General features: G+C 54.2%; 3 protein-coding genes and 1 long non-coding RNA gene across 11 annotated transcripts in view; 1 reads left to right on the top strand and 3 right to left on the bottom strand.

The window, feature by feature from the left end:
• Nucleotides 1-154: 154 nt before the first annotated feature.
• TMEM191C (transmembrane protein 191C) lies at nt 155-2,961 on the bottom strand. 4 transcript variants are annotated; one of them, XM_054543089.2, is made up of 10 exons: nt 2,447-2,961; nt 2,044-2,167; nt 1,859-1,909; nt 1,630-1,707; nt 1,253-1,309; nt 1,085-1,144; nt 894-958; nt 742-814; nt 554-594; nt 155-474 (listed from the first exon to the last, which is right to left on the bottom strand). In XM_054543089.2, the coding sequence occupies exons 1-10, from the start codon at nt 2,740-2,742 to the stop codon at nt 267-269; spliced, it is 1,053 nt and encodes a 350-aa protein (XP_054399064.1). In that variant the 5' UTR covers nt 2,743-2,961; the 3' UTR covers nt 155-266. The 4 variants fall into 4 exon arrangements, with proteins under 4 accessions (XP_054399064.1, XP_054399065.1, XP_054399066.1 ...); XM_054543090.2 differs by having other exon boundaries at nt 155-471; XM_054543091.2 differs by lacking the exon at nt 894-958 and having other exon boundaries at nt 1,026-1,144.
• On the top strand, nt 2,762-22,692 carry LOC129052538 (uncharacterized). 2 transcript variants are annotated; one of them, XR_008517594.2, is made up of 6 exons: nt 2,762-2,873; nt 5,969-6,082; nt 8,202-8,416; nt 9,427-9,759; nt 20,029-20,194; nt 20,318-22,692. It is a non-coding gene; the product is annotated as an uncharacterized LOC129052538 (long non-coding RNA). The 2 variants fall into 2 exon arrangements; XR_008517595.2 differs by lacking the exon at nt 8,202-8,416.
• Nucleotides 3,064-3,809, bottom strand: LOC103889686 (transmembrane protein 191A). The gene is given in 4 exon segments (XM_024239883.3): nt 3,064-3,120; nt 3,123-3,299; nt 3,301-3,496; nt 3,498-3,809. Coding segments are annotated over 4 exon segments (477 nt in total). The 5' UTR covers nt 3,566-3,809; the 3' UTR covers nt 3,064-3,084.
• The window catches only part of HIC2 (HIC ZBTB transcriptional repressor 2), a 36,075-nt gene continuing 29,311 nt past the window's right edge, over nt 20,707-27,470 (bottom strand). For all 4 annotated transcript variants that reach the window (XM_054543086.2, XM_024240146.3, XM_054543088.2 and 1 more), the window contains one exon: nt 20,707-27,223. In XM_054543086.2, the coding sequence (XP_054399061.1) occupies nt 25,402-27,223 (1,822 nt within the window). In that variant the 3' untranslated portion in view covers nt 20,707-25,401. The remainder of the gene's footprint in view (nt 27,224-27,470) is intronic.

The following is a 27,470-nucleotide window of genomic DNA, read 5'->3' as shown; positions in this document are numbered from 1 at the left end:
ACAAATTATGTATCCTGAAAAACTAAAAATGCTGTTTACAGTACTGGGGAGTGGATCTAAATCCATGAGCTGTAGGAAAGGAAGGAATCTTTGGAGGCTGAAAAACCAGTCAAGCTCCTACATAACATGGGAGACAGACGACGAACGCACGAGCTTCATCCCTTGAGGAGTTTATTAGGCGACCTTGGTCTACACTCTCAGGAGTGCACCAGAAATAAAGCCAGGTGCCCTGCGGTCCACCTGGAGCCAGGCACGGGGCGCTGCACTTAAGTTGGCAGCAGCCCGTTAGCGCGCAGCTCCAGCAGCGGGGACAGCGTGTAGCGCAGGCGGCGCAGCGTCGTCTCCGAGGTGAGGCTCCAGAGCCACGCGGAGACGGCGCCGGGGTCCAACAGCACCGTCCAGAGTAGCGACAGCCCCAGGAAGAGGAGCGGCAGCGTCAGCAGCACCTGCAGCGCGCCCAGCACGCACCGCCTGCTGGGCGAAAGGCGGGCAGGTGGGCAGCGGCTCGGGCGGGCACCTGGGGGACCGCAGCCGCGCCCACCGCTTGGCTTACCTGATGGCCAGCGCGCCAGGGCCGCCGAACAGCCGCATCTCCTGCGGGGAGAGAGGGCCGCATCCAGCTACCTCCGCACCCGCGGCGCCGGCCCGGTTTCCAGGAGGAGGGAGAGGCGGTACCGCGGGGGGGATGGGGAGACGTGTCCCGCTCCAGCCCACCCCGCCCGGACCCGCGCAGGCGCTCACTCGGTCCGCCCTGGCCATCTCCTCCATGAGCGACTGGGTGCTGTACTGCACTCCGCGAAGCTGCCCGTCACACCTGCGGGGACAGGCATGCAGGTGGGAGCCCGGCCCGGCCCCACAGTGCCCCGCCGCGCCCGCAGGCCCAACTCCCTTACAGTTCCCGGCCACTCTGCCAGGCGTCCAGCTCCTCCGCCGCCTCCATCACCTTCACCTGCACCTCCTGGAGCGGGTGAGAGTGCGGACTGAGGCCTTGGGGAGGCGTCCTGGCGGTGGGTTGGGAGACTTACCGCCCCAGGTCTGGGGAAGGAGAGGCGAGAGGCACCTTGGCGTCTGAGTGGGGCCGCACCTGCAGGACTACGGTCTGCTCCTGGAATATGGCCCAGGCCTCCGCTGTCTGCAGCGCGCCCTGGGTGTGGACACCCGGGTTAGACTCGGCGGGGGCGGGGCGACAGGCCCTTCCCCATCCACACTCGAAAGCCTACCCTCCTCCAATAGAACCCGGTTCTGCTCTCACCTGCTGCAGCTTCTCCTCCTGCAAGGCGCATTTGGTCTCCGCCAGCTCCAGTTCATTCTTGAGAAGGACCCGGAGAATGTCAGGAGGTCCGCAGGCCAGCAACCCGCTGCGCCTCCGGGCCCCGCCCCGGCCCTCAGTGCCCGCCCCCAGGCGATCATGACCCCGCCCACGTACTCAGGACCAGACGTAAGCAACGCCCCTGCTGGTCATGGCCCCGCCCCCTCCGCGCCCCGCCCCCGGGCGATTATGCTCCGCCCACATCCCTACCCCGCCCACGCCTTCACGGCCTGCCTTAAGCCACACCCCCAGGGGGGTCACGGCCCCGCTCATGCTGCTGCTCCGCCCCTACTAAAGACCTCAGGGTCCCGCTCAAGCACCTGCAGCGTCACCAATTGGGCTGCGAGTTGCTGCTCCGTGCTCTTCTGGCTCTGCGGCTCCCCTCCGTAGTAGAAGAGCTAGGGGCGGGGCTTGTGAGGGCGGGGTTTACCGGCCTTCTGGAGGAACGGGTGTCAGGGGAGACACGGACGGGGAAGCAACAAGGGCAAGGACAAGGGCAGGACTTCCGAGGGGAACCAAGAGACAGGCCCTCCCGTCTCCTGCACGTACCTGACTCGACAGCTCCTCCCACTGCTCCTGCAGCTGCCTGCTGTGCTGCTCCTGCGGACAGGGTCCTGGGGCGGTGCCGGCCTCTCCGCCGGTCCTACCTCACCCCACCCCCGGATCCCGCCCCCTTCCGCCCTCCCTGCCCCACCCCACCCTGGATCCAGCCCCATTCCAGGACTCTTCCTCACCAAGTCTTCCTTGTGGTGCTCAGCCTCCTCCAGCCTTCTGCGCACCCGCTCCGCGCGCTCCCGCGCCGCCTCGCGCGCCTCCTCTTGCAGAGGCTGCGCTGCCTGGCTTTGCCTCCGCAGCAGGCTGCAGAGAGAAACTGAGATTGGCGCTACAAGGTGGACTGGGTCGCTCAGGATCCCGCAGTCGCCAGGAAGGACCAGCCGCAGGCTCATGATTGAGGACTGGGAAGTCCTGGCCGAGTCCGCCACCTGGGTCCGCTGGGTGGATCACCCGTTCCCAAGGGCCTAGAGCAGAGATGCGGGCCCGGGCGGATCAGCCTGTTACTCTGCGAAGCACCTCGCGGCGCTGCCTGCGGGACCGACCCTCGCGCGCCCGCCAGGTAGAGCGACGTTCCCCGCGCACCTTCGCTCCCGCTCGCTCAGGTCCTGCAGGCGCCGGTTGAGACTCTCGCTTTCGGCCTCAAGCCCGCGCATCAGCTTCTCTAGCTCCTGCTTCCGCTGGCGACCATCTCGGTTATCCTTCTGCAACTGCAGCAGCAGCTCCTGCGTCGCGGCCATGGCTGTGGAGACCGAGCCTAAATGCCGCCTGCCTCGGGGACCCAGCCTGCGGCTGGCAGGCGTCACAATGGGCGGCAGGGAGCGCCTAGCGGGCTGGATCACAATGGGCGGCAGGGGAAGCCCGAGCGTAGCCCGACACATGCCCCTTCTCACGCCGGCCGGAGGCGGGTCAGGCCAGATCACACTTAGTCCATCAGTGATGAAAATTGTGTCAAAGAGCCATAATTGGATCAATGAAAGGTTAATAAAATACTAATACCAAATGCAGGCAAGTTGAAGATTGGTTCCCCCACACTGCAGATGGCACTTGCAAACTGATCGATCTCTTGTGGAAAAGAACCCATAAATATGTTCGTAGCTTTTGACCCAATTATCCCTCTCCTGGGAAATTTATCCCAGGAAGGAGAAAAAATAATTTAAACCCACTATGCATTAAATGGTTCGCTGAAGTGGTTACAGTAGCCACAAAAAAAGGAAACAATTTTAATGATTAAAATGTGCTTGGGTATTATGTGGTATACGCCTAGAGCTATGATGATGTCTAGTGAAAAAGAATTTGATTTAGCATTTATGCTAAAGTAACTAAGATAAAATACATGAGCAAGATCCGTAAAGGAAAGAGGAAGATAAGCTCTTTCATTGCTTGGTGAGACTGTAGGTAAACTCGTGCTTTTATGTATTATTATTTTAGAGGCAGGGTCCTGCTGTCACCAGGCTGGAGTACAGTGGAGCAATCAAGGCTGGCTGCAGCCTCAATCTCCCAGGCTCTAGTGATCCTTCCGCCTTAGCCTTCCGAATTGTCCTTTTAAAATCTGCCTTTATTTGTCCAGTTACAATTATGAACTTGGATGCAAAAATCCAAAATAAATTACTAACAAAATCTAAAGGGAAACAAATCCATGGAAACCAAGCAGAGTTTATTCCAGGGATTGTTCAACATCAGAAAATCAGTGTTGTTCACCATATGGACAAACAGGGAAGAACTCCACGATCTCAATGGTGCACTTCAATAGATGCAGAAAACATGAAGATGAGGGTCACCATCTATTAATAATTTTTTTCTTTTTTTTTTTTCTGAGACAGAGTCTCACTCTGTTGCCCAGGCTGGAGTGCAGTGGCACAATCTTGGCTCACTGCAACCTCCGCCTACCGGGTTCAAGCAATTCTCTGCCCCAGCCTCCGGAGTAGCTGGGACTACAGGCACTTGCCACCACACCCGGCTAATTTTTTTGTATTTTTAGTAGAGACAGGGTTTCACCATCTTGGCCAAGCTGGTCTTGAACTCCTGACCTCGTGATCCACCCACCTTGGCCTCCCAAAGTGCTGGGATTACAGGCCTGAGCCACCTCACCTGACCATCTATTGATAATTCTAAAAGCTCTTACAAAAGGGAGAGATAAAAGCACTCTCTAGTCTGATAAAGACCACAGTAAACATTATAGTAAGGAGGAAGTATTAATAGAGTATGCTTTTTGCTTTTTTTTTTTTAGAGTCAGGGTCCTGCTGTCACCCTGGCTGGAGTGCAGTGGTACGATCAAAGCTAACTGCAGCCGCAAACTTCAGGGCTCAAGCGATCCTCCTGCCTCTCACCCTTTAAGAAGTAGGAGACGGCCGGGCACGGTGGCTCACGCCTGTAATCCCAGCACTTTGGGAGGCCGAGGCGGGTGGATCACGAGTTCAGGAGTTCAAGACCAGCTTGGCCAAGATGGTGAAATCCTGTCTCTACTAAAAATACAAAAAAAAAGTTAGCCGGGTATGGTTGTGCTTGCCTGTAGTCCCAGCTATTTGGGAGGCTGAGGCAGGGGAATCGAACCCGGGAGGCAGAGGTTGCAGTGGGCCGAGATTGCACCACTGCACTCCAGCCTGGTGACAGAGGGAGGCTCCATCTCAAAAAAAAAAAAAAAAAAAAAAAGTATTAGTAGAGGCCGAGCGCGGTGGTTCACACCTGTAATCCCAGCACTTTGGGAGGCCAAGGTGGGTGCATCACCTGAGGTCTGAAGTTCCAGACCAGCCTGGCCAACATGGCGAAACCCCATCTCTACTAAAAATACAAAAAATTAGCTGGGCATGGTGGCCTATAATCCCAGCTACTCAGGAGGCCGAGGCAGGAGAATCGCATAAAACCAGGAGGCGGAGGTTGCAGTGAGCCGAGATCGTGCCACTGCACTCCAGCCTGGGCGACAGTGTGAGCCTCCATCTTAAAAAAAAAAAAAAAAAAAAAAAAAAGTAGTAAGAGGCTGGCCACGGTGGCTCATGCCTGTAATCCCAGCACTTTGGGAGCCCGAGGAGGGCGGATCATGAGGTCAGGAGATCAAGACCATCCTGGCTAACATGGTGAAACCCCATCTCTACTAAAAATACAAAATTAGCTGGGCATGGTGGCACATGCCTGTAATCCCAGCTACCCGGGAGGCTGAGGCAGGAGAATCACTTGAACCTGGGAGGTGGAGGTTGCAGTGAGCCAAGATCGCGCCATTGCACTCCAGCCTGGGTGACAGAGCGAAACTCCATCTCAAAAAAATAGTAGTAGGAAAGCTTGAAGAATCTGTACACACAGTTGGTTGCCTACCAACCTTATTGTTTTTTTAAATGGAGTCTTGCTCTGTCGCCCAGACTGGAGTGCAGTGGCGCAATCCTGACTCACTGCAACCTCCGCCTCCCAGATTCAAGTGATTCTCCTGTCTCAGCCTCCCAAGTAGCTGGGACTACAGGCGCCGGCTACCATGCCCAGCTAACTTTTGTATTTATTTATTTATTTTTGGTATTTTTAGTAGAGACGGGGTTTCACCGTGTTAGCCAGGATGGTCTCGATCTCCTGACTTCGTGATCCACCTGCCTCGGCCTCCCAAATTGCTGGGATTACAGGCGTGAGCCACCGTGCCCAGCCTACTTTTGTATTTTTAGTAGAGACGGGGTTTCACCTTGATCAGGCTGGTCTCGAACTCCTGACCTCAGGTGATCCACTCGCCTCGGCCTCCCATTATAGGCGTGAGCCACCGCACCTGGCCGCCTAGCAACCTCTTAAAACTGCTGTCTCTCTCTCTTCCTTCTTGCTGATACAAGCCCCTAAATTTGTTCTTCTGGGGAGCCAGGCCCATCCTCTCCCCGGGTGTAAAGCAGGACTGGTCTAAACCAACCATGGATGTCTTACTTCCCTTGTAGAATTCTGCCTCTGAAACACTAGGGAAAGTTGGCTGTGGGCTTCTGGGAGGTTTGCGTTTCTGCAAAAGGAGACATGGGAGCAACATTGTCTTTGTTGCCTACTGGGCTTGTAGGTGATGGCTGGAACTGCTCTAGCCACCTTGTAACCATGAGGGACCTAAAAGAGCAAGTCAATTTGCTATATCTTCTGTGTCTCTTTAGGGAGCTGGGAGCCCCCACCTTTAATGGGCAAGAACTAGGACATATGCTTGTTCCTAAGGCAGCCAACGGCACATGGGAATAGAACCAAGACTAAACTACGGGGCAAGGAGAATTTGAGGTAGGCACCCCCATGACCACATGACAACTTGTGCTGAAAAAACTGGTTCGTGGTAAGAGAAATAAAACTAGATGTTGCCGAGTGCAGTGGTGCGTGCCTGAAGTCCTAGCGACTCAGGAGGTTAAAGCAGAAGGATCTCTTGAGGTCCAGAGTTCAAATCCAGCCTGGGAAACATAGTGAGACCCCATTTCTAAAATAATAAATTTTTTTTAAATTGGCCGGGCGCGGTGGCTCATGCCTGTAATCCCAGCACTTTGGGAGGCAGAGGCGAGCAGATCATGAGGTCAGGAGATCGAGACCATCCTGGCTAACACAGTGAAACCCTGTCTCTACTAAAAACACAAAAAATTAGCCAGACGTGGTGGCGGGCACCTGTAGTCCCAGCTACTTGGGAGGCTGAGGCAGGAGAATGGCGTGAACCTGGGAGGCGGAGCTTGCAGTGAGCCGAGATTGCGCCACTGCACGCCAGCCTGGGTGGCAGAGCGAGAGTCCATCTCAAAAAAAAAAAAAAAATTATTTTTTTGTAGGGATAGAGTCTCACTTTGTTGCCCTGGATGGTCTCAAAATTCTAGCTACAAGTGATCCTCCTGCATTGGCCTCTTAAAGTTGTTAATGCTTTGCTCTTGTAAGTTTGTCTCTTTGTGAACATGTAAGAAACTTTACCGGGCCGGGCGCGGTGGCTCACGCCTGCAATCCCGGCACTTTGGAAGGCCAAGGCGGATGATCTCCTGATTGAGGCCATCCTGGCTAACACGGTGAAACCCCATCTCTACTAAAAATACAAAAAATTAGCCGGGTGTGATGGCAGGTACCTGTAGTCCCAGCTACTCAGGAGGCTGAGGCTGGATAATGGCATGAACCCGGGAGGTGGAGCTTGCAGTGAGCGGAGCTTGCGCCACTGCACTCCAGCCTGGGTGACAGAGCAAGACCCATATCAAAAAAAGAGAAAAAATTTAAAATGAGTTGGGTGTGCTGGTGTGCACCTGTAGTCCCAGATACTCAGAAGGCTGAGCTGGGAGGATCTCTTGGGCTCAGGAGTTTAAGGCTGCAGTGAGCTATAACCATGCCACTACACTCCAGCCTGGGCAACAGTGAGACCCCAACTCAATCAATCAACCAATCAAAAATGTCTTCAGATCAGGCGCGGTGGCTCACGCCTGTAATCCCAGCACTTTGGGAGGCTGAGGCGGGGGGATCACTTGAGGTCAGGAGTTCAAGATCAGCCTGGCCAACATGGAGAAACCCTGTCTCTACTAACAACAACAACAAAAAATATTAGGATGGGCGTGGTGGTTCAAGTGATTCTCCTGCCTCAGCCTCTCAAGTAGCTGGACTACAGACGCCCACCACCACGTCTGGCTAATCCTTGTATTTTCAGTAGAGATAGGGTTTCATTATGTTGGTCAGGCTGGTCTCAAACTCCTGACCTCAAATGATCCACCTGCCTCAGCCTCCCAAAGTACTGGGATTACAGGCGTGAGCCACCACACCTGGCCAATATTTTTTAATTTTAATTTTTTGTTAGAGAGAAAGGATCTTGCTCTGTCACCCAGGCTGAACTTCGGTGGCTTGATCTTAGCTCACTGTGGTCTTGAAATCCTGGGCTCAAGGAATCCTCCCACCTCAGCACCCCCTGGGACTACAGCATGGCTGATTATTTTTTTGTAGAAATGAAGTCTCACTATGTTGACCAGGCTGGTCTCAAACTCCTGGGCTCAAGTGATCCACCCATCTTGGCCTCCCAAAATGCTGGGATTACAGGCATGTGCCACCGCACCTGGTACCTGTGTATTCTAATTAATAATCATTTAATTCTAAAGATTGCTAGATCTTTTCTCATTCTGTCACCCATTTGTTAAACTTGACCATGGTTTCTTTTCATTCCAAGTGGATTGTTGACGCTCCGTGAGTAAAGCCTAAACACTCCACTCATTCCTGGGGAACTGAGAAATGAAATGTGAAAAAAAAATTGAAATGGGACAGATGAAAACAAAGGAGTCCCGTAGAGCACTTAAAATCAGCTGGGATCTCCTAAAATCAACAGCGAGCCCTGAAAATAATGTTGACAGTGAGAAATAGAAAATGAGGTTTACTCCATGATAACAATTTTTTTTTTTAGATGGAGTCTCGCTCTGTCACCCAGGCTGGAGTGCAATGGCGTGATCTTGGCTCACTGCAAACCTCCACCTCCTGGGTTCAAGCTATTTTCCTGCCTCAGCCTCCCAAGTACCTGGGACTACAAGCGCCCGCCACCACACCCCGCTAATTTTGTAATTTTAGCAGAGACGGGGTTTTACCATGTTGGCCAGGCTGGTCTCAATCTCCCGACCTCAGGTGATCCACCTGCTTTGGCCTCTGAAAGAGTTGGTATTACAGGCATGAACCAGCCAACCTGGTCTTTTTTTTTTTTTTTTTTTTTTTTTTTTTTTTTTGAGATTGAGTATCACTCTGTTGCCCAGGCTGGGGAGCAGTGGCGCCATCCCAGCTCACTGAAGCCTCGACCTCCTGTGCTCAAGTGATCCTCCTGCCTTGACCTCCCAAAGCACTGGGACTACAGGTGTTAACATTTATTATTTATTTTTTTTGAGACAGAGTTTCACTCTTGTTGCCCAAGCTGGAGTGCAATGGTATGATCTCAGCTCACCGCAACCTCTGCCTCCAGGGTTCAAGCAATTCTCCTGCCTCAGTCTCCCGAGTAGTTGGGATTACAGGCGCTTGCCACCATGCCCAGCTAATTTTTTGTATTTTTAGTAGAAACGGGGTTTCACCATGTTGGCCAGGCTGGTCTTGAACTCCTAACCTCAGGTGATCCGCCCGCCTCAGCCTCCCAGAGTGCTGGGATTACAGGCGTGAGCCACCACGGCTGGCCAGGCATTAACATTTATATAAACTAAATACACAGGGTGAGTACAGGGGGTTGGTAGGACAAGGAGGAGGATGGGATCAGAAAGGAGGCGGCGAGAGCACCCACCAGGGATGAGGACAAGGGACATGAATGCTGTGCACCAGGAGGGGACGTTCTGCAGATGAAAACTCTGCAGGTCAGAAGGAGAGTTTAGGATGCCTGCTACAGCCAAACACTGGGTCCCCTTTCACTAATGTTGAGAAATGCAAGCAAGACTGAAGGTATTTTGGTTACTTATAGTGGACTCAAAACGACCACAGATTGTCTACAGTTACCACCAGTAGGTGGAGCCTGTTTCCCCAGCTCAGGAATCTAGGTTCACCCTTGGGTCTTGCCCTGACAAACAAGATGATGCAGAAAAGACTTTGTGGGCCTCCAGAGCGTGGACCTCAGAGCCTTTATAGCCCCTCTCACCCACTTATTTTTTTTTCTGAGACAGAGTCTTGCTTGGCTGCCCAGGCCAGAGTGCAGTAGCATGATCATGACTCACTGCAGCCTTAACCTCCTGGGACCAAGCCATCACCCTACCTCCGCCTCCCAAGTAGCTGGGACTAGCAGCAGCACCAACCAGCAGGCATGCCGGCAAGCCCCCAGCCCCCAGCCAGCCCTGGGATGACTGCAGCTTGGCCAGAGCACCCAGGCAAGGTCTGCAGAACCTTTTGAGCACAAGGCCTGTTACGCAGCAAAGAATTACTGGACGTTCGTATTACTCGCAAAGGATTACTAGTGACTAAATTGTACTCCTATGAATGTGACACTACGCAGCAACCAGGTGACTGGGGTGGGGTGGCTTTACATGAGCTATTCTTCACATCTCATGTTATAATTGGTCCCCTAGTGGTCAAAGTTGAGGTGGGGGAGAGGTGGGGCGGGGACAGAACATGGGGAGAGGAGCTGCTGCATTTCAGCCCCCACCTCACTGTGCACATGACTTCTGTGAGCGTGTTCAGTCCTTACAACCTAAAGGAGCTGGCACTGAAGCCTTCCATTTACACAGAGGAGGGACACGAGGGTGCATGTGTCCTGAAGCTCCATCACCACCCTTGGATTCACACCCGAAGGTTAGAAAGGTGCTATCTGCCAGTGCTGGGCCTGGGGAAAGCCATTTAGGATCTGCTGCTTCTCTTTCAGATAAACTTTAGAACTGTCTTGTCAAATTCTCCCAAATACATTGTTGGGATTTGATAGGAGTTGCAAAAACAAAGCCTGTATGTGAAGCATATATATTAAAAGGGAAGAATGGGCTGGGCACGGTGGTTCACACCTGTAATCCCAGCACTTTGGGAGGCCAAGGTGGGAGGACCACTTGATCCCAGGAGTTCCAGACCAGCCAGGGCAAACACAGCAAGACCCCATCTTCAAAAATAAAATATTAAAATAAAATTTAAACGGGAAGAATGGACACTCTCCATCATCAGGTATTGGTCCCAGGAACAGAGCATTCCTGTCCAATCCCACAAGTCTTGCCTCAGGCCTCCTACAAATGTGCTATTTCCAAATGGGCTTTTGGCACATTTATCAAGGCTATGCCTATGTCACTTGTTTCCTGTTACTATTATGAAAAGGCCTTTTTGAAAATTTCATTTGGAGGCCGGGCATGCTGGCTCACACCTGTAATCCCAGCACTTTGGGAGGCTGAGGCAAGTGCATCTCTTGAGCTCAGGAGTTCAAGACCAGTCTGGGGAACATGGCAAAACCTCATCTCTATCAAAAATACAAAAATTAGCTGGGTGTGGTGGTGTGCGCCTGTGGTCCCAGCTACTCAGGAGGCTGAGGTGGAGGACTGTGGGAGCCCGGGAAGCAGAGGCAGTGAGCCAAGAGCTGCACTCCAGCCTGGGTGACAGAGTGACTGTCTCAAAGAAAAAAGGAGAAAATTGCATTTGGTATATACATATTACAGGTTAAATTGGGTCCCCCTGAATTCATATTGGAGTCCTAATTTTCAATCCCTCAGAATGTGGCCTTACTTGGAAACAGGGTCACTGCAGGTGTGATTAAGATGGGGTCTTGGCCAGGCACGGTGGCTCATGCCTGTAATTCCAGCACTTTGGGAGGCCGAGGCGGGCGGATCAAGAGGTCAGGAGATCAAGACCATCCTGGCTAACATGGTGAAACTCCGTCTCCACTAACAATACAAAAAATTAGCTGGGTGCGGTGGCGGGCGCCTGCAGTCCCAGCTACTCGTGAGGTCGAGGCAGGCAAATGGTGTGAACCCAGGAGGCGGAGCTTGCAGTGAGCCGAGATTGCGCCACTGCACTCCAGCCTGGGTGACAGAGCAAGACTCCGTCTCAAAAAAAAAAAAAAAAGATGGGGTCTCACTGGGGAAGGGTGGGACCCCATCCAATATGACTGATGTCCTTATGAAGTGGGAACTTGGCCACAGACACGCACACAGGCCCTCGAGGAGAGCACCGTGTGAAGGATGGAGTTCCGCTCCAGAAGCCAAGGAGTCACCAGGGGCTACGCAAGGGGCCAGCCTCGGAGCCTCACCGAGAGCCTGCAGGCGAACATGGTTTCCACTGCCTCCACTGTGAGATGTGAACACCTGTGCTGCAGTGGCCGCAGGGAGCCAGTCCCGAGGGTCACACCCTGATGTCTGTCTGCAAGGGCCCAGCTGCTGTTATTGAGGCCTTTCCAGCGCAGCCGCCTCTCCACATTACAGAGAGGATCAGCCTGGGCACATGGCTTGTGGTAGAAGGCCCTGATCACACCACAAACGCACAGGGCGGCTTGTGGTGCTCAGGTTGTCATGGCCACGTGGCTTCAGCCTCAGCAGTGAGGGCACCGGGCCCACGTCGGAGGGTTTACCTGGGGATGATCACAGTGAGGTGGGTGGCTCAGCAGGACCTCATGGCGCTGGCCTGGGAGTGGTGTACTCTGCAGGCCGGAGCTGTCTAGACGGGCAGTTTGCCTCTGGAGTCTTACGTGTTCGTTTCTTCCATGGCTCCGGCTTGTACCCTCTTCTCCCGTGGACTTGGAGCGTCCCCACCATATCCTGTTGGGGAGGCATCATGACCCTTTTCTTTTTGAGACAGGGTCTGGCTCTGTCACCCAGGCTGGAGTGCAGTCACACAATCATAGCTCACTGCAGCCTCCACCACCTGGACTCAAGCAATCCTCCTACTTCAGCCTCCCATATAGCTGGGACTACAGGTGTAGCCACACCCAGCTCATTTTTTTTTTCTTTTTGGATAATCTTACTCTGTTGCCCAGGCTGGAGTGCAGTGGCACGATCTTGGCTCACTGCAACCTCCACCTTCCGGTTCAAGCAATTCTCGTGCCTCAGCCCCCAAAGCAGCTGGGATTACAGGCACATGCCACCATGCCCAGCTAATTTTTTTGAGACGGAGTTTTGCTCTTGTTGCCCAGGCTGGAGTGCAATGGTGTGATCTCGGCTCACTGCAACCTCTACCTCCTGGGTTCAAGCAATTCTCCTGTCTCAGCCTCCCGAGCACCCAGTATTACAGGCACCCGCCACCACCCAGCTAATTTTTGTATTTTTTAGTAGAGATAGGGTTTCACCATGTTGGCCAGGCTGGTCCTGAACTCCTGACCTCAGGTAATCCACCCGCCTTGGCCTCCCAAAGTGCTGGGATTACAGGCGTGAGCCACTGCACCTGGCCAATTTTTTATTTATTTTATTTTTTTTTTATTTTTAGTAGAGACGAGGTTTCACCATGTTGCCCAGGCTGGTCTTGAACTCCTGAGCTCAGGCAATCCACCTGCCTCCCAAAGTGCTAGGATTACAGGCGTGAGCCACAGTGCCCAGCCTCAATCACACCCAGCTAATTTAAAAAATATATTTAGGCCAGCGCGGTGGCTCACGCCTGTAATCCCAGCACTTTGGAAGGCCAAGGCGGGAGGATCACAGGCTCAGTAGATCGAGACCAAAACTTTAGTAGAGACATGGTTTCACTGTGTTGCCTAGGCTGGTCTCAGACTCCAGGGCTCAAGCAATTCACCTGTCTCAGCCTCCCAAAGTGCTGGGATTACAGGTGTGAACCACTGTGCCTGGCTGTAAGAAACTAGCTGATGAAAAGGACCAGGTGGATTTAAGCAACACTAACAAAATATTAACTTAAATAATAAAATCTGGGCCAGGTGTGGTGACTCACCCCTGAAATCCCCACACTTTGGAAGGTTGAGGCAGGCAGATCGCTTGAGCCCAGGAGTTTCAGACCAGCCTGAGCAACATGGGGAAACTTCATCTCTACAAAAAATAAAAAATAAAAAAAAAAGCTGGGCATGGTGGTGTGTGCCTGTAGTCCCAGCTACTAGGGAGGCTAAAGTGGGAGGATTACTCAGCCCAGGAAGTCAAGGCTGCAGTGAGCCGTGATCATACCACTGTACTCTAGCCTGGGTGATAGAGACCCTGTCTCAAAAATAAAAATAAAAATAAAATCTGGTTGGGCATGGTTGCACATAACTGTAATCCCAACACTTTGGGAGTCTGAGGTGGGAGGATTGCTTGAACCCAAGAGTTCAAGACCAGCCTAGGCAATATAGTGAGACCTCTACCAAAAAAAAATTTTAATTAGCCAGGTGTGGTGGGGCATTCCTATAGTCCCAGCTACTCAAGAGGTTGAGGCAGGAAGATTGCTTGAGCCCAGGAGTGTGAGACTGAAATGAGCCGTGATCATACCACTGCACTCCAGCCTGGGCAATGAATCATGACAGTGTCTTAAAAAGAAATAAGGGCTGGATACGGTGGCTCACTCCTGTAATTCAAGCACTTTGGGAGGCCGAGGTGGGTGGATCCCGAGGTCAGGAGTTCAAGACCAGCCTGGCCAACACAGTGAAACCCCGTCTCTACTAAAAATACAAAAATGAGCCAGGAATGGTGGTGGGCTCCTATAAGTCCCAGCTACTTGGGAGGCTGAGGCAGGAGAATTGCTTGAACCCGGGAGGCGGAGGTTGTAGTGAGCCAGGATCGTGCCACTGCACTCCAGCCTGGGTGATGGAGGGAGACTCCGTCTCAAAAAAAAAAAAAAAAACCAAAAAAAAAAAACACCAGGTGCGGTGGCTGTCACGTCTGTAATCCCAGCACTTTGGGAGGCTGAGGCAGGTAGATCACGAGGTCGGGAGATCAAGACCATCCTGGCTAACACGGTGAAACCCCGTCTCTACTAAAAATACAGAAAAAATTAGCTGGGCGTGGTGGCGGGCGCCTGTAGTCCCAGCTACTCGGGAGGCTGAGGCAGGAGAATGGCGTCAACCTGGGGAGTGGAGCTTGCAGTGAGCCGAGATCACACCACTGCACTCCAGCCTGGGAGACAGAGCAAGACTCCGTCTCAGAAAAAAAAAGAAAAAAGAAAGAAAAGAAATAGTAAAAAAAATAATAATAAAATCCAAAATCGTTGCCTAGGGCAGTCAAAGTCCTCCAGCCTTTGGGCCCCGCCAGCCTCACGGACCCCAGCCATTCTCCCACTACAGCCAAAATGAACTGTGTTTTATTTACGCACTTATTGATTTTTGTTTTAGCATTATTGGGGGTCAGCTGTCCCTGACTTGCCCACTTGCCACACTCAGCCAAGTGACCCTTGCGCTCCTGGACACTGTCCCCTCTAGCCTCGCAGCCATTCCTCTTCAACGTGGCACCCCCATGGCTCCCTGGGTGAGTCCTGCTCTTCTTCCACTCTTCCATGTAGGCGTAGAAACCCTGACGCTCTCCTTACCTCCCCTCCGGCCTCACACCCTTCCTCCGGCCTGTCCCCAAGCCCTCGGGCTCTTCCATTGCAAACTGCTGGCCTATCTGCTCCTTACTTCCTCAGGAGATGCTGTCCACCTCAGCCTGATTGCCACACAGAGTAAACGAGCTGATGTTTACAAAGTGTCAGTGACTCACAAGTGCTCACTAAACAGCTTTAAATAAAATGTGAACCTCCAAGTTCTGACCCCTGCTTACCACCTTCGACACCATGACTCTGGACTGCACCAATTCCGAGAGCTGCTAAGGAGCCTGCCTGCCCCCACCTTGTCTTCCTCCAGCAGCCGGTAGGGCCTCTCAGACCTTCAGAGAGCACACGTCCAAACCCCAACATGGCTCCTAGGCCTGGCGCGGCCAGGACCGCTCCTGCTGCTGTGCAGTCTGCTGCTACAGGCCTCTGTGCCTGCTCATTCCTCTGCCTAGCCCCTCCCTCACTTCCTATGGCCTCACCCTAATGCCATTTCTTGGGACGCCTTCCCAGGCCACTCATCCCCAATTGCAACTGTGTCCCCACAGCACTCAGCACTACCAAGGATGCTTTTATTTATTTATTTATTTTTGAGATAGGGTCTCACTCTGTCATCCAGGTTGGAGTGCAGTAGCACAATCCTAGCTCACTGCAGCCTCCACCTCCCAGGCTCAAGCAATCCTCCCACTTCAGCCTCCCCAGGTAGCTGGGACCACAGACTGAGCCTCCGAGGCTGGCCTGTCTTCCCCAAGCGTTCTAGGATCCAAGAGCTCATGGACCACATCTTGTGCACCATTCCCCCCACTGACAAACCCAGGGCTTGGAAAACCACACACACTCAAATGCTCTGACACCTGAATGGAGAGCCAGCCCATCTCCACCTCAGAGACATGGCATCTCTCCAAGGCAAAGGCCACTGCCAGTGGGGGCTGGGATTCAAATGCTCTGGGCTCCTTTCAGCTGACCTGGAGGTGCGGCCTGCTGATCAAGAAGCACAGGATGGCCTGAGTGGTGGCCTGATTTCACAGCAGGGACCCTGCAGGAGGCAACTCATTGTTACCTTGGCCAGAAAGAGGAGCTGAACATGAATAGGCAAAAATTCCAAATCCCAAAATCGCTGGGGACTGAGTTTTTTTGTTTTTTTTTTGACATGGAGTCTCGCCATGTCGCCCAGGGTGGAGTGCAGTAGCGCAATCTCAGCTCACTGCAACTTCTGCCACCTGGGTTCAAGCAATTCTCCTGCCTCAGCCTCTCCCAAGTAGCTGGGATTACAGGTGCCTGACACCATGCCTGGCTAATTTTTTGTACTTTAAGTAGAGATGGGGTTTCGCCGTGTTGGCCAGGCTGGTCTTGAACTCCTGACCTCAAGTGATCTGCCCAACTCGGCCTCCCAAAGTGCTGGGATTACAGATATAAGCCACCGCACCTGGCCATGGGAGCTGACATTTTCTTAAATCCACTGGTCAGCGGCATTAGGGGAGGCCACCTGGCTCAGAAAGTGTCCGGGCACAGGGACAGTTGAGCTCTCCTCAGCCATCTGCCCATGGCACGGTTCTCGGTAGTGCCAGGCGCACTGAGAAAGACACCTGGGCCCTGCTGGTGGCCCAGCCTCTTACACGGCCACCAAGGCCCTCCAGCCTCCCGTCTGGTCTCCACAGCACAGAGGCGAACCTTTGCGTGGGAAAGGATGCAGCCTGGCACTGCAGGGAGAGGCCTCGGCTGCTGCACCCCTGGCCAGCTCTGGCCTCCTAGGGAGCCTGCAGTCCTGCCTGCCTTTCCCAACCCTGGTCCCCTTGCCGCCCCCTTGATGACTTCTTCCTTCAGCATGGGGTTCGTGCAGCTTCGTGGTCTGTGGGGGGCTTCCTGCCACCTCCCCGTTGGCTCTTTCCGCCCCAGCCTGGAGCAGTGGAAAGAGTTAAGTCCGGCCTGTGCTGCGTGGGTGGACAGATGAATGCGGCCCAGGCCAGGGGGCTGCAAGACCAAGTCCCAGCCACCCAAGCTTAGGGCTTACACGTGTCCACACACTCTTATGCGACTGTGGAAAGGTGGTCAGTATGGATGCTGCACACTACCTCATAGTACGGTGGAGGCAGGGGCAGCATCCTGCCACTGGCAACAGTAACATTTTACAGCACAACACCAGGAATCTTTAATGACACAGTCTGATTTTACCCAGGTCATTTCGAGAAAAAGCCTTTCACAAGCTTCCTTCTACATTTGCTGTGCAACTCAGTGAATGTCCTTTACAAAGTCCTATTGGAGGCTGGGCACAGTGGCTCACGCCTGTAATCTCAGCACTTTCGGAAGCCGAGGTCAGCAAATCCTGAAGTCAGGAGTTCGAGACCAGCCTGGCCAACATGGTGAAACCCCGTCTCCACTAAAAATACAAAAATTAGCTGGGCATGGTGGCACGCACCTGTAGTCCCAGGTACTCGGGAGGCTGAGGCAGGAGAATTGCTTGAACCTGGGAGGCGGAGGTTGCAGTGAGCCGAGATTGTGCCACTGCACTCCAGCCTGGGCAACAGAGTGATATTCAGTCTCGGAAAAAAAGAAAAAAAAGTAAGTCCTGTGGGAAACATTTCTTGGAATATTTAGCATAGGGACACTTCCTTTTGTACTAAGATGAAAACCACCTCCAATTCCCACTTCCCCACCTTTGCTTTTTCCCGTCCCTCCTCTTTCTGGGAACAGGGCGGAGGGACACCTTGGGCATACAGAGCCAAATAGGATGCTCAGCCACACATTTTAGCCCCCTGGGAAGCATGGCAGCTTTCTCCTACTCCTGTTCTTTTACTGTGTCAAACATTCTCCACTCCATAGAAGACTTTTACTGCAATCCACCTCAAATAGCTTTTGGAAAAAGACTTATTTTTTTTTTTCCTTTAAAGATAGCGTCTTGGCCGGGCGCAGTGGCTCACGCCTGTAATCCCAACACTTCGGGAGGCTGAGGCGGGCGGATCACGAGGTCAGGAGATCGAGACCATCCTGGCTAACACGGTGAAACCCCGTCTCTACTAAAAATACAAAAAAATTAGCCGGGCATGGTGGCGGGCGCCTGTAATCCCAGCTACTCGGGAGGCTGAAGCAGGAGAATGGCATGAACCTGGGGGCAGAGCTTGCAGTAAGCAGAGATCGTGCCACTGCACTCCAGCCTGGGTGACAGAGCGAGACTCTGTCTCCAAAAAAAAAAAAAAAAAAAAGATAAAAAGATAGAGTCTTACTCTGTTGCCCGGGCTGGAGTGCAGTAATGCAGTCATGGCTCACTGCAGCCTCAAACTCCTGGGGCTCAAGGGAGCTTTCTGCCTCTGCCTCCTGAGTAGCTGGGACTATAGATGCATTTACCTCACCTGGCTGAAAAGCTGGTTTTTGTTTTGAGACGGAGTCTCACCCTGTTGCCCAGGCTGGAGTGCAGTGGCGCGATCTTGGCTCACTGCAACCTCCGCCTCCTGGGTTCAAGTGATTCTCCTGCCTCAGCCTCCCGAGTAGCTGGGATTACAGGTGTCCGCCACAATGCCTGGCTACTTTTTGTACTTTTAATACAGACAGGGTTTCGCCATGTTGGCCAGGCTGGTCTTGAACTCCTGACCTCAGGTGATCAGCCCACCTCAGGCCTCCCAAAGTGCTGTGATTACAGGCGTGAGCCATCACGCTTGGCCAAGAAGCAAGTTTTTTTTTTTTTGAGATGGAGGCTCGCTCTGTTGCCCAGGCTGGAGTGCAGTGGCGCAATCTCGGCTCACTGCAACCTCTGCGTCCCAGGTTCAAGCGATTCCCCTGCCTCAGCCTCCTGAGGAGCTGGGACTACAGGGGCATGCCACCACCCCCAGCTAATTTTTTGTATTTTAGTAGAGATGGGGTTTCACCATGTTGGCCAGGATGGCCTCGATCTCCTGACCTTGTGATCCAGCTGCCTAAGCCTCCCAAAGTGCTGGGATTACAGGCTGTGAGCCACCACACCCGGCAGCCCAGCTAATTTTTTGTATTTTTTTTTTTTTTGTAGAGACAGGGTTTAACCATCTTACCCAGGCTGGTCTCGAACTCCTGACCTCTGGTGATCCACCCGCCTCAGCCTCCCAAAGTGCCGGGACTGCAGACATGAGCCACTGTGCCTGGCCATAAATGAAGTTTTACTGGAATATATCCATGCCTGTCTGCTTACATATCACTGGTGGCTACTTTCTTTTTTTTTTTTTAAGAGTTTTGCTGGTCACCCAGGCTGGAATGCAATGGTGTGATCTCGGCTCACTGCAACCTCCGCCTCCTGGGTTCAAGCAATTCTCCTGCCTATCTGGAATTACAGGCACCCACAACCATGCCCAGCTAATTTGTCTTGTTTTGTTTCTGAGACAGAGTTTCACTCTTGTCGTCCAGGCTAGAGTATAATGGCACGATCTCAGGTCACTGCAATCTTTGCCTCCTGGATTTAAGAGATTCCCCTGTCTCAGCCTCCCGAGTAGCTGGGATTACAGACACCCACCACCACACCCGGCTAGTTTTTGTGTTTTTTTTTTTTTGTATTTTTAGTAGAAAAGGGGTTTCACCATGTTGGCCAGGCTGGTCTGGAACTCCTGACCTCTGGTGATCCGCCCACCTTGGCCTCCCAAAGTGCTGGGATTACAGGCGTGAGCCATTGCACCTGGCCCCACTGATGGCTACTTTTGCACTACGACAGAAGGCTGAGTAGTCAAAACAGAGATGGTGTGACCTGCAGAGCCTGAAATATTTACTATCTGGCAGCCAGATGCAGTGGCTCACGCCTGTAATCCCAGCATGTTGGGAGGCCAAGTTAAGAGGATCGCTTAAAGCCAGTTCAACACTAGCCTGACAAGATGGCAAGACCCTATCTCTACAAAAACAAAAAAAAAATTAGCTGGATATGGTGGCTCACACCTGCAGTCCCAGCTACATGGGAGGCTGCAGTAGGAGGATCACTTGAGCCTAGGAGTTTGAGGTTACAGTAAGCTATGATCCACTGCACTCCAGCCTAGACAAAAGCTGGAGTAAATATATATATATGTAAATATATATGTAAATATATATATTTTATATATCTAATATAAATATATTTTTACAATCTACTTAATAGAAAGTTTGCCAACCTCTAGATCAAACTACACATTTGACAACTATTTGGTGGATATAAATTAGGGAGAAGAGAGTATAAAGAACTAAAATCCTTATTGATAATAAGTCCAGACTCCAAAACAGAGTAAGACAGCAGTCTAAGAATACTATTTAGACACATAGAGATAAATGCAGAAGAAAGTGCTAAAATAATTCAAAGTGATTGGCTGTATAGTATGGAGTGACAAACTAGTTTTTGTTTTAAGCCTTTTTGAGAACCATTTAATTACTTAAATTCTATTCAGGAATTACTTTGATAAAGCCGAAAAATCATTTTAAAGCAACTGAACAGAACTCACCAAGACTTAAGAGTAGCTGCGCTGAAGCTCTTCTGGAGTCTGGGGTCACTGGGTTCATCTCTGGCTGCCAGGAGCCACCACGGATGCCTGCAGTCCATGCCAGAGGTCTAAGGTGGCAATCACCCTCCACCCCTGCTCCTCCTCCTAGGTCTTCACACTAGGATCTCCATTCCGGGTGGTCCCTGGGGATTAACATTACCCCTTTTCCTTCCTCCCTCCCCTCCCCTCCCCTCAGGCCAAGCACCAGGAAGCAGCAGTGGGCAGAAGGGAGCAGCCCTCACCTTGCCCCAGCCCTTCCTCAGTCCCAACTCTGCTGCTCCAATAAGGGGTCCTGGGCACTGGGCAGCCATCCTCCTCTCCCCAGTCACCAGGTCCATGCTGCTTTAACTGTGCACTCATCGCTGCTTCCCGGACAGCCTCAGCTAACTCAGGCCAACACTGCCCAAGAAGATGCTGACACCAAAGTGCTAGTTCCCTGGCACAGTGCATACCCCCAGGACCCACCAAGCACCACTGAACAGTGGCAGGCAGATGCCCATCCCAGACCCCACCCTTCTACGACTTAGAAGCCATGTCACTTTGCTAGAGAGAACAGCCAAAGCAGAATATGGAGGTCCCACACCAGAGTTTTCAATCAAGCTTTTAATGAAAAGATCATAAAATAACAGTTTCTCATCGCTGTACATTAAGACTGCACACTTCTGAATGGAGAGATCAGTCGTTGGTGAATTGCTTTTCTATGACACTGGGCAGCTGTGTAGCTGCAGTTCTGACCTGAATTTATACAAACTCTCAAGGGACATGAACTCAATGTGACGAGTGACAGCGGCGGTGGCCAGTACAGGAGTGCGATCCCGGTGTCCCTCCCCCCTTCTGGGAAGGGCATAAAACAAAACATGATCCCTCTTCCAGTTCCAATTAAACAAAACAGCTATAACCCCATCCCTCCCCCCTCCCCTTCGAGGTATTTGCGAGAAATGAGCCAGTGCCCAACCTGGGCCCCCCCGGGGTGGGGGAGGGCAGAGGGAAGCTAGTGATGGGTGGGGTAGAGAGGCTCCCTTCAGCACCTGGCCCCACGGGGCCCGCCAAGTGGAGGGTGGGAGCCCTGGGGATCCTCCCTGCCCCAGTGAGGTCTGTTATGCAGCATTTTTGAGGTCAATAAATTACAGCAATAAATAGCAAGGTGAGGTAGGGGGAGGGGGTCCTGGTAGAGAGTTAAAGTGGGGTGACTGAAGCCGGGGCATCCTAGGAAGGGGGTCCTGGGCAGCCTCAGTTCCCACCGCTAATGCCCACCCCCACCCCGGCGTGGAATGTCAGACTGAGGCTCCGGTTAGGTCCCTCCCCAGCCCCTCACTCCTGGCATCTGATTCACAGGTTCAGTAACATCTGCCCCAACGGGGTTCTGGGAAATAGGAGGACCTTGGTCCCTTTAGGGGGCATGCCAGGGCTGAGAGCCCTTGTCTGCTCTAAGGCCTGGCACCTTTGGCTTTTTTCCCCCACGCCTGGGGGGTGGACGGATGCAGCCTTCTGCTCCCTGAGCCCTGCCCTCCGGCTGCCCAGGACTCACCCCAACTCAGGATGGCCGCAGGAGGGCAAGGGGTCAGCCTGCCCAGCGGCCCAGCCCGGATCGCACTCCTGCACAGGGCCTGAGGTCCAGTGAATACTGACGGATTAGGGGAGTGGGTCGGCGGCCCGGTGCCCCCGAGTGGTGATGAACAGGAAACACACACGGCTGCCTGAGGTGGGGAAAGTCGGTGAGGGTCCAGATTGTTCATTTCACAGGCTGAGGTGTATGGCTATGCTGCGAGTCTCTGAGATTCTTATTTGCTTAAAGGTTCATCTTTTCTCTTCCTTTTTTTTGCAATCCTGGAGGAGCCCTTGCTGGGGCTCGGTCCGGCGGGAGCGTGCAGTGGCGGAGCCCGGCCTGCCACCCGCTCACTCACCCCAAGTCTGAGAAATAAATACATTCATCACTGCACAAACATATTGATACAAAAACAACACTGTTAAGAGTGTTTGCACCGTCTATGTTGGTAAGGACCAGACCCAGTCAGCCCCTTCCGCTGCCTGGGGTGGGGTTAGGGGGTCCCCAGGAATGGGGACCCACCAGAGTCGACTGAGCTGTGCAAAGGTCCCGGCTTTTTGGCTTGAGTGGGACCCTCACATCAACCCATCCCCAAGGGTCACGGGCAGAGCAGCAGGGGGACCCAAGCCCAGACTCGGGTCCTGTGGCCAGAACTGACGGCCATCCCCGCGTAGGCTAGCTGGTCAGGACCAGCGTGGTCCGGCCAGAGGGCCTTGGGGGCTGGTCAGCACGGGCCCAAGCTCTTTGGTGCCAGCTGGGCTTGGAGGGGCCCTGGGAATGGGGACGAGGGCTCAGGTGACTCCAGGGAGGCTTCCAATCCCTTCCCCAGCCCCAGGGCTACCCTTCTCTGCCCGTGAGCCACTCCAGGGCCAACTCAGAAGGGCTTCCAGCAGCAGGGGAGGGTTCCCTGGACTGGCCTTACAGCTGCTGAGGTCTGAAACTGTAAAAGCTTATGTAAACAATGAGATAAATATATTAGTATCTTTTTTCTGAGCCCATGGAGGTTCCATACTCATTCAAAATGTGCTTTGGTTTAAAAAATAGGCTTTGTGAATTTGGGTATGAGCTTATTATTTTTTTTTTCTTTGTTTAACCTCTCTTTCCTACATGATATCTGCTATTTTCTGATTCCTGTTTCTCCGAAACATTCAGGAATTAAGTGACGAACGCAGAGAACTGTAAGCCGCCTTGGCCTCCAATAACCCAGTTTCCTTGTGAGGCTCTTAACATCTCCACACACACACACACTCGCACACACCTGACGTGGAAATCAAAGGAAAAAGAAAACAAAGCCAAATGTTGTTAATCCCGCCCCGCCCCACAAACCCTTAAAGTCTTAAATAGGAAACTAGTGTTCTGCTTTCTCATTAAAATACAGAAAAGGCTCGATACAATACTAAAGTGGGTACAATACTATGTCGCACAAACGTCGTTGAGTGAGGGGCCTCTGCTCCCAGTCCCTGAAGTTCTGCAAAGGAATCACCTACTTTCACGAGTCACCTCACAGATGCGGCTGCCCACAGCCCGGGAGGCCACGCACACGGCCAGGCGCCTGCACATTTCCCGTGCGGTACAGACTTTGTGTCGTGTGGCTTAAGTGCTGATGGGGTGGGGTGGCTTCAGGACAGCAGGAGCCCCCTCACTGAGTATGGGTGGAGTCCACGGGTCTCCTCCCCCCAGGTCCCTAGCCTGACTTGCTGGAACCTGAGACCCAGGGTCCAGTCCTCTGTTTCCCACCAGGAAGGAAGAGGGGCCGTCTCAGGCTGGGATCGCCACAGGGAGGGCTCAGCCAGGAGCCTCATCTGCCCAAGCTCCCTCACCCCCAAAACACGCCGCTCACCACTTGGGTCCCTGAACTCAGGCTCTGTTTTTAGCTGGAGCGTCTCTAGAGGGGTGGGGGTAGGGGATGACTCTGTATTTTTTTGGTCTAAACTTAAAATAGAATGAAGAGAGAGAAAACAAAAAAAAAAATGGTGAAGCAAGATGACGATAAAGGCTGCCAGCCCAGCCCCACAGCTTCAGCTGGCTGAAGACAGTGGGACTGAGATCAGCAACCTTGGTCTGGCCTTGAGAACCCACTTCAGGGCCCATGGAAGTATCTGAGGCTGGCTAAGCCCAAGATGAGGGGCGAGAGGTGGGCCCCTAGACGGTGGCCAGGGGCCAGGACTGCTCAGGGAAATGCCATCCCTGTTCCCCGGGGGGCCCTGTGGTCAGCTCTCTCAAGCTCAAACTGTTGCAGGAATGGAGGGCAGGAGTGGCAGGATGAGGGCTCACTTCCGCCTCACCCTGGCCGGGAGCTGCAAAGACCTGCCACCCTCCTCATGGTTCCCCTGTCAGCACCCAGTGCCTGGCTCCAGACTGGGGCCTCACACCCCTCACCTATACCACAGAGGTTCGTGTGCCCGGGGTGCCAGGGTCCCCCCTCGGGGTGGATGTGGGCCCAAGGCCCAGAGCTGCAGGCACTGGGCCACTCGGCGCCCTGCTGGCTCCTGCACATGACTTCCTGGGTGCTAAGCGGAGGAAAACAAGAGTGTCAAGGGCTTCCACTGCCAGTCACCAACATATCGTTGCCATGAATTCAAGAGGTAGCAAAAGGTCAGAAGTCTCCACCTTGTTCAGTGAGGAAGGAAGGAAAGCGAAACATCTGCCCATGCGTACGGCACACACCACACATAGACACACACACACACACACACACACGCACACAAATGAAAACAAGAGTACCGACGGCCCCGGCATTGAGTCCAGCCTCCCCCCACCCCCCGGAACCCCAGACCTTCCAGTTCAAACAGTCACATAAACGTTACACTGGTTTTTCTCTTAATAAAAAACAAGTACCTCTAAACAAAGAATATTCCTTGGAAACTACAGGAAAAGCACTCTCTCCTGAGGCAGCCGAGGCAGGGCTCAGGGACCAGGGAAGCCTTTGGGCAAGAAGGGCTTCTGGGGCCTGGAGAGGTGGCGCGCCGACACCCCTGCAGCGCCAGAGCCGGGGGACGCGCAGGAGGGCCAGCGGCCCCTGTTACATTCAGTCTTCAGACCCAGGCTCAGCCCCGGAGGGGGCGGGAAGAAAATAAGCTATTGTTTGTTTTGGTTTAAAAAACAAAAATCAAAAAGAAAAACAGAGGAACAGATCAGTAGGAATAACAGCAACACAGGCCCAGAGGGCTCTTTAGTTGTAGAGAGGTAGGCGGTGGGGTCACCCTGACTGTCCCAGCGCCAGTGTGCAGTGCCACCCTGGCTCAAGGAGGGAGGGATCTGCACCCCCAGCACCTGTTCCCTGCAGAACCAGGGCCGCACGCGCCCGCACAGACACAAGCACACGTGTACACACACAGACACGGCTAGCAGGGTGAGGCCTGCTCCTGACACCACCCTGGCCGTGGCCAGCATCCCACTGCCCTCTTTCTCCAAGCCGCCTGCAACAAAGGGACCAGGTCCCAGCGAGACCCACATGACCCAGCCCACAGGCCCTGCGGTGGCCCCCGCGGGGAGCTGAGGGCCTGGGTGGGATGGGGAGGTAGACGGGCTGGGACCCCTGGCTTCCCTCCTCTCGGCTCTGCTTGGTACAGACTGTCCATTAAAGCTCTGGGTGTGGGCAGTGGGGGCCAGAGGGGCCACCCGGAGCCTCCACTGGACCCAGGGTCTCGCCCTGGCTGCTGCATCACCTTGCTTCTCCTTCCATGGGTTCCCGGGGAGCAAGGTGGCAGAGGGCGCCCGCGGGTCTTTGGCTTCTAGGAGGGGGAAGTGTGCATGCGCAGGTGGCTGATGAGGTTGCGCTGCTGGGTGAACTTGCCCCCGCACAGCTGGCACTCATAAGGCTTCTCGCCCGAGTGCACACGCATGTGCTCCGTGAGGCGGTACTGACGGGTGAAGCGCATGCCACACTCATCGCAGGCGAAGGGCTTCAGGCCCAGGTGGCTCCGCATGTGACGCGTCATGGTGCCACGCTGCGTGAACATCTTGCCACAGATGTTGCAGGGGAAGGGCCGTGTCAGCCAGTGCGTCTTCTCGTGCTGCCGCAGCGTGGCTGGGTCCTTGTAGGTCTTCTCGCAGACCGAACACTTGAAGGGCCGGGGCTCAGCCGTGTAGGCCGCACTGGGTGCCGACAGGTCCTCGGCCTCCTCCTCGGCGCCCCCACTGCCTGTCTCGTAGGCCCCCTCTTCCTTGATGAACAGCTCTTCCTCCGTGTGAGTCTCCACATGCGCATTGAGCTGCTCGGAGCTGGGGAAGCCCTTGGCGCAGGGGATGCACACGTACAAGTTGTCCCCGTAGGACACTGTCTCGTAGCCCTCCTGCCGGTACATGTAGTGGGCGCTGGCGTGGCCGCTGCCCCCCTCGCTCCCGCTCTGCGCGCTGTCTTCACTTGCATCCTTGCCGTTCTCCTCCTCCTCCTTGCAGGGGTAGGGGGGCTCCCCATAGGGCCCACTAGGGCCAGCCCCACCAGCCAGGATGCCATTGGGAACCCTGTCCCCGACCCCCTCGCCCTCCTCTCCCGGGCAGGGACCCTTGGGCCCCGCTTCTCTCCGCTCAAAGGGGGAGCCAGCCACAGGCTCCTTCTTGCCCCACTCCTTCTTCCGAGTGGAGTGCCGGAGGCTCTTCCGAGGCTGCCCGCCAGGCGCCTCCAGCAAGCTCAGGTGGTTGTCCTCGGCCCCCTCCAGATCCATGGGCTCATCGGGGGTGCCCCCCAGCTCAGAATAAGAGGCACTGTTGGCAACGGGAGGGGCAGAGGCCGCAGGTGGCGAGCCATGTTGGCTGTCGCTCAACTGGGCTGGGTCGTCGGGAGTGAGGTGAGGACCTGGGGTGGCAGGGGGCAAGGGTGGGCTTTTCTTGGACAGGTCCAAGCCCAGCTCCTGATCGCAGCCCCCGCTGCTCCCATTGGTGCTGCTGCTGCAGCCCCCCAGGCCCGCCTCCCCGCCAGCTGGGCAGACGGCCCGGCCCAGACCTTGCCCGCTATCCTGGTTAGGGCCACCAAGAAAGAGTTCATCGTCTGAGCCTTTGGTCTGGGGGAGCTCCTGGGGGGCATGGGCCCCCTTGCGCCCATCCACGAGCCCCTGATACCGAGCTTGGATGACAGAGGCCGTGGACAGCCGCTGGCTGCGGGGGGGCCGCCCCATGCCAGCGGACCCCGCCCTCCCAGAGCCAAAGGGCTTCCCGGCTCGCTTGAGTTTGCGGCGGCAGAGGGCTGCCAACTCGGGCAGCTGGAGGTAGCTGGCGGCAGTGAGGAGGGTGCTGAAGTTGGGCTCGGCTGGCTGGTCGCTGGGCAGCAGCTTGCCTGTGTAGATGAAGTCCAAGATCTGCTGGAACACCGTGGAGCTGACCATGTCTGTGTCCAGGTTGATGAGGTTGTCATGCAGGACCAGGGACTTGAAGTAGATGCTGCTGGCGGCCAGGACGTTCTTGTGGGCCCGGAAGATGGAGTTCTCCACCATGATGATGACGTCACACAGGAAGCCCTTGGTCCTCTGCTGGTTCAGCTGCAGCAGGAGCTGCTTCGAGTGGCTGGGCAGCTCCATGTCGGGCCCCATGTCCCCGCGCCCTGCCCACGCGCACCACCTGTGGACAAGAACAGGCATGCACGCGTCAGATGACTGGCACACTCGGACCAGGGCTCTGGGGCAGCGTGGGGCTCGACGAAGCAAAGGGCCTCAGAACTGACTCCACACAGGGCAGCAGCCCCTGCGGCACAGTACACGGCACATAAGCCCACAATGCCCACCACATGCAGGCGCAGTACACGTGTCACCTCACTGAGGACTCAAACTGAGAAGGGACAGAGGCCCCTGCCCCATTTGCACTAATG

This window comes from Pongo abelii, chromosome 23 (assembly GCF_028885655.2).
Source record: "Pongo abelii isolate AG06213 chromosome 23, NHGRI_mPonAbe1-v2.0_pri, whole genome shotgun sequence".
In the NCBI taxonomy this organism is placed as follows: domain Eukaryota; kingdom Metazoa; phylum Chordata; class Mammalia; order Primates; family Hominidae; genus Pongo; species Pongo abelii.
The sequence above is the reverse complement of the archived record's forward strand: the minus strand, read 5'-3'. Positions and strand labels throughout refer to the sequence as shown.